This window comes from Cucurbita moschata, unplaced genomic scaffold (genome assembly GCF_002738365.1).
Source record: "Cucurbita moschata cultivar Rifu unplaced genomic scaffold, Cmos_1.0 Cmo_Scf00020, whole genome shotgun sequence".
Classification (NCBI taxonomy): Eukaryota; Viridiplantae; Streptophyta; class Magnoliopsida; order Cucurbitales; family Cucurbitaceae; genus Cucurbita; species Cucurbita moschata.
The window spans coordinates 4,406,907-4,413,034 of NW_019268536.1; the positions used below are offsets into that span (position 1 = coordinate 4,406,907).

The 6,128-nt window shown below is 37.3% G+C and overlaps 1 protein-coding gene across 2 annotated transcripts; it reads right to left on the minus strand.

Moving 5' to 3' along the window:
- Positions 1–341: 341 nt before the first annotated feature.
- Positions 342–3,085, minus strand: LOC111458039 (pentatricopeptide repeat-containing protein At5g39350). Of its 2 annotated transcripts, XM_023100536.1 has the most exons (2): positions 1,884–3,085; positions 342–1,715 (listed from the first exon to the last, which is right to left on the minus strand). In XM_023100536.1, the coding sequence occupies exons 1-2, from the start codon at positions 2,911–2,913 to the stop codon at positions 892–894; spliced, it is 1,854 nt and encodes a 617-aa protein (XP_022956304.1). In that variant the 5' UTR covers positions 2,914–3,085; the 3' UTR covers positions 342–891. The 2 variants fall into 2 exon arrangements, with proteins under 2 accessions (XP_022956304.1, XP_022956303.1); XM_023100535.1 differs by having other exon boundaries at positions 342–3,085.
- Positions 3,086–6,128: the final 3,043 nt, after the last annotated feature.

Genomic DNA, 6,128 nt, shown 5'->3' on the forward strand with positions numbered 1-6,128 from the left:
TCTGGGTTCTGAGCTACTCGGTCAAATAACTCTTTCTTCTAGAAAGTCAACCCTAAATATCAATTTTTAATTGACAACCCAATCAGACGAGTTTTCATAGCATTAATTCTACTAACTCTTTCGTCTAGTTAGGCTACTTAGCCTTCTACTAGGAAAATATTCGATCTCGGTGAGTCGATCGACTTGTGACTTAGCCAATTATTTTGCCACCAGTATTGTTACATAATAGCACTTTTTTTGCTCTAACCCGACAAACAAGATAGTTGTATAAAAATCGTACTTTGATCGAGCCTCAACTCACATTTTGAGAGAAAATATTTAATAAAACATGAGCTAGAAAATTAGTTGAAAATAAGTCGAAAGAAGGGGAAGGGAAATTACAACACTTGGTTGATGGGAGGTTTGATGACTACTGGAACCCCTATTGTACATGTTGAGACAAATCATGTCTACTCTAGACATTTTGCAGAAGTCATACGCACATAAAATATAATAATAAAATAATACAACATGAAAGCAAATAAAATGGTTTAGTATGACATGCACATGTGAGCACACACAACATGCCTTGGACGATCATAATCGTGACACTCCTTGCATGACACGTGACACACATGGATAGGTCACAAAGACAATTTAGACCGGCGAGGTGGATTGGGTCAAGACGGAGTAATTCGAACGCGGGTTGAGAAAGCTTCTTCGTCCACACCCCACAAGCAAGAGCTACCGATTAAATGAAGGAAGACAAGGAGGAGATGAGGGAGAAAGTACTTACGGGGGAGGGAGGCCCTGCCTGCACGCCTTCAGCATGATCTTCAATATGATCATTGAGAATTTGAATGAACATATTATACATTATACTCTAAAAACTTCTTCCCATATCAAATTTTCCTACACACCAACTGAACTTTGTGCAGGCATCTTCCTTAGGCCTATGTTACTCATCATATGCCTCACTTTCTCTGCATCTTTCCATCTTCCAACTGCAGCATAAATATTTGCAAGTAATATATAGTTTCCTGTATTTTCTGACTCAAGATCAAAAAGCCTCTCCGCTGCCACCTCTCCTAGTTCGATGTTCTGGTGTATCGAGCACGCACCAAGCAGAGCCCCCCAAATCGAATGGTTATGCTTGAATGGCATTGATTTAATGATATCATACGCTTCATCTAATCGACCTGCACGGCCAAGAAGATCGACAATGCAAGTGTAATGATTGGGGCGAGGCCTCGATGGATGGTTTTCAATCATATACTTGAACAACGCCAAACCATCATCTACCAGCCCTCTATGGCTACAAGCGTGTAAAACAGAAGTGAAAGTTATCTCATTCGGACTCACCCCAGATTGAACCATCTGGTTGAAAAGTGAGACAGCAATCTCACCATGTCCATGCATTCCATACCCAGCTATCACAACACTCCACACAATAATGTCTTTGTCTTCGTTCCGAATATCGTCGAAAATTTTATGAGCATAGTCTAAACATCCACATTTTGAGTATATATCTATCAAACCAGTGACCACAGCAATTCTTGATATAAAACCAGATCTCACCAAATAAGAATGTAAATTCATCACTTGCTTTAAATCTGCTAGAATGGCATAAGCTGGGATAAGACTATTGAAAGTAGCATGGTTTGCTTCTACTTCTTCCATGAGCATAGTTTTAAAGAGTTCCACTGCTTCTCTTGCAAGCCCATTATGAATGAGCCCTGAGAGAAGCGCATTCCAAGGCACAGTTCTCTTCTTAGATGTCTTAGCAAACACTTGAAAGCTATAGCTCACAGCATTACATTTTGCATACATGTCTATTAAAGCAGTAACCACAAGTACATCAGAATCAAGTTTTTGCCTCATTACCCAAGCGTGTAAGGACTTACCTTGCTTCAAACAACACAAGCTCGCGCAGGCAGAGAGAAGAGAAGCTAAAGTCACTGCGTTTGGTGCTACTCCATCCAGCTGCATTGCCGGGCAAAGAGCCAAAGCACTCTTCGGATTGCCATTGATGATATAACCATTAATCATGGAAGTCCAAGTAATAACATCCCTCTCTTTCGTCTCTGAGAAAACTAGTGATGCCTCATCCATACAACCACACCTTGAATACATATCAATAAGTGCATTCCTCACTTCAATCCTCTCGTGTAAATGATTGTTTTCCACTAGTTTATGAACCTTTCTTCCCAATTCCAACTCCTTCAAGTAACCACAAGTTGGCAATACAGACACCATTGTGGCAGAATCAGGTTCCACTCTTGCATCCATCATGCGGTTAAAAACCACCAGCGCTTCCTCTGGCTGCCCATTTTGAAACCATCCACTGATCATTGTGTTCCACGAAACCACACTCCGCTCCGGCATTACATCGAAAACCCATCTCGCTAGCTCCAATTTCCCGCAGTTCATGTACATTGCTAGCAAAGAATTCTGCACAAACATGTTTGAGGAAAACCCAGATACTAAAGCACGTCCATGAATCAAAACTCCAACATCAAGCATTGACATCTCACTGCAAGCTTTGATAACCAATGGGAACGTATACTTATCCGGCCAGCACTTCCCCGAGTTAATCATTGAATAGAACATTCTAAGTGCATCAAAATGCAAGCCACGGTCCACATACATCTTAATTATGGCGTTCCATAAAAACAAACTTCGGTCAGACAATTCGTCGAACAGCTTGCGTGCAAGTGGGACATACCCACAAAACGCATACGACACAGCGAGTTTTGATCGAAGATCGATGAAGTTGGAGGAGTGGAGAATCCCAGAAGTGATTGCGTGGGCATGGAGAATCTTGGTTTTGCTGAGAGAGCGTGCGGCAGCATAGCGGCGGAGTAGTGACTCGCAGCGGTGGAGAATGGCGATTAGGGGCTTTGAATTGAACAGAGCCTGCGATGGTCCATTCATTCATCAATTTAAAGAAGCAAGGCTAATGGGGCGAAATGCCTGGACAACAACCAGGCGCTTGCTGAAAAAATTGTGTGATGGCTGTGGATTTTGCAGCGGCGTTTTGCTTTTGGGATGTGGCGTTTGATAAGCGGTGAAATCTCGATATCTGGAAATTACTATGTATTATACAAAGAATGGGAAATTCAATCTAGCCAAAAGGCCGGCCCAAGAATTTAGATATTGTTTTTTTTTTTTTTTTTCTTTTCTTTTCCTTGTACATAATATTATTATTATTTTTTAAGATTTTTAAAATTAGTCGAAAATATTTTCACACCCTTATAAATGGCATTTTTTTAACGAGTTGCTAGACCTTTAAGAGAGGCTAAGTTTATTGTATTAGACTCATCGTGTCTAAGAATCAATTATAAAACATATTTATAAGTTCGAGCTTAAAAGCTCGATGGAAAGGTTTGTTAGTGTTTGGGTGACTAAGAATGACGAAATTTTTGGATTAACCAAAATATCATGCTTCTCTTGAGTTATGTTGATTTGATTGTTCGTGTGCCATATTCTTGCTATGTGTGATGGACAAGGGTTTTACCGGTTAACCCTTATACATCCACCAAACTTACAGAAGTCCACATGTATACATTAGATATGGCTTGAGAGTTTATAACTCTTCAAAGGTAGAGTTATACCGAGTCTTTTTATAAATAATTTTTGCATTCATAGTTATTATGGGTAAAAAAAAAAAAAAAATCAATTTACAGTTTAGTGGTACATTTAATTGAGTTATTTTGTAAAACAGCATAATAGTTTATACTAAACCATGATGCTGTAGTAAATGTGGAAACAACCCTATTGACATTGACATGTCTATACAAATTGTTGACCTTGATACGGTAGCAATTTTGACAGTAAATTTATCCGCAAAAATTTTAATCCAAATCAGTAAGACAAGTGGGGATTAATTACCTCTTATCAATTCCAATGAGAAAGATTTCCAAAAAAAGATTTTAATTTTAACTTTATTAGTTTTTTTTTTTTTTTTGGTTTAAAATTTTAATTAGCTATTCTTCAGTAGATTACTGACTTAAGTTGATTATCTGTAACCACCTATTTTCTTTTTAAAATTAGGTTGCTACCTCATGCATAGACTTAAATGTTTATTAAAAGAAATTATTTAATCTAACAAAGGACTCAACAAAATAGCAAAATGGAAATAAAAAGAATTGCAACGTTTTGATTTAACAGAAGGACTAGATTATATAATAAAAATACGACTAGCTTGACTTTATTTTCATGGCCGTCACAACAAGGTTTTTATCCATTCATGAGTATCTTGTCTTTACTTGAAAAAGAAATAGCACATGACGATTTAAGTAAAAATAATCTATAAGTAGCTTATTGTTGGAATTGAGAAATGCAATCACATCCCATCGTAATGGGATCTATCTTTCCATAAAATTTGTAGGTTCGAAATGTGTAGTACTTTTCTACACACAACCATCAAAAGGGGCTCATATACATACTCCTGGGTCTAATTATGGGATAGTGCATGCTCACGCTACTAGAAGCCATATAGGGAAAGGAGCACATATAATAGCATATAGTGTATGAGTCGGGGAAGAATCTCAATGCAATGTGACATATAAAATGCATAGCTCCCATTGTTTCAAATCATGATACATCCTTATGGTGCAAAATCATACCTCCATTCTTTTCATGATATAATGGTCCAGTAATAGCTCCAAGTTTTTTTTCCCTAAATTAGTGACGTCACCACATACATACCTGAAATCATGCAAAAATTTAAGAAAAATGTTTCAAATGAGGTCATAAAGTTACAAATTTAATTGAAAACAAAAAATAAAAAAGTAATGAAGAAACAGAAACCCCCATCAACTACTAAATGTAAATCAATGCATATTACTGCCCTATCTTGACTCCCATGGTCATTCCAACATTTATCGTCATCATTGCAGGAGTGTTTTACTTTTGAAAATATAAGGGTAGAACATGGCTTGAGTAATTTAAGAAATACTCATTAAGTCACTCCACTATTGAGGTTAGTAACGCAATCACACACATGTTCGAGCCTATCCTTTAAAACTATAACATGACTTCAGACTCTTTCCAGTTCTTGGCAACACTATGTCAAGTTGAGCTGCGGGTAGAATTAGAGCATGTGTCAGGCACGCGTGGAACCGAGAGGGGCGTGTGTCGAGGCGCGGATGCAGGTTGTTGGGCTGGGTCAATGCGTGTTGCAGCGTCTGGAGTGCACGGGCTAGTTGTCCTTGTAGGCTGAAATGAATTGGGTCGTCCTTGTAGGCTGATTGACTTGAGCGGAGGCACTTTAATTTCTTAATACTAGCTTGAATATGTTCTCTACAACCCAAATCCACCTTAAACGCTTGAAAAAGTGTTAAAAAAAAAAAAAAAAAAAATCTCTAGAAAGGTCGAAAATGGTAGAAAAGGTTCCGTTGTTCCAATATGAGCCATCTGAGCCACATAAACAGAGCTGGAGTGCGAGTCGCAGGTGCTAGAGTCTATTTGGGTGGTGAGTAGGTTTATTGGATTGAGTTTGTGGGATCTAGAAGTCTAGTCGCTGGCACGCTACCGAGTTGGAGGCACATTTGGGTTGGATTACCAAGATCAAGAGTGGTTTGGGCCGCGAGTATTGTTGGTATGGGCTAGACTGCCGAAGGTGGCACAGGTTCGGGTGGCTAGGTTGTCGCTAAAGTGGTCTGGGCCGCAAGCATCACTAGTGTCTACTCCTCATACTCCTCATAGATTAAAAAAAGTCTGATTCATAGACACTTTATCTACCTCATAGATTATATCAAACTTTTTAATATTACTTTTGAACGTTTGAGTATTTTTTAAACCAAAGAAACGTTTTTGAAATTTTTTAAAAAAGTTTAAGAGTATTAGTTAACTTTTGAAAACTTAATAGTATCTTAAAAATACTTTTGAAATTTAAAGGGTATTTTTAAAATTATTTTGAAAATTCAATGGTATTTTTGAAACAAATATTACAAAATTTCATCCACAGCTTTTAAAAATTTTTTTAGGATATTTTTGAGAGAGAGAGAAAGTTTAAGAAAATTTTTATTAATTGAAAATTTTAAACCTAAACATCAAAATAGTAATTTAATTTATTAGTTTAATAAAATTTGATATTAGACGTATGCAATTAGATTTAAAAAATAATTTTCTTAAAACTAGGGAAT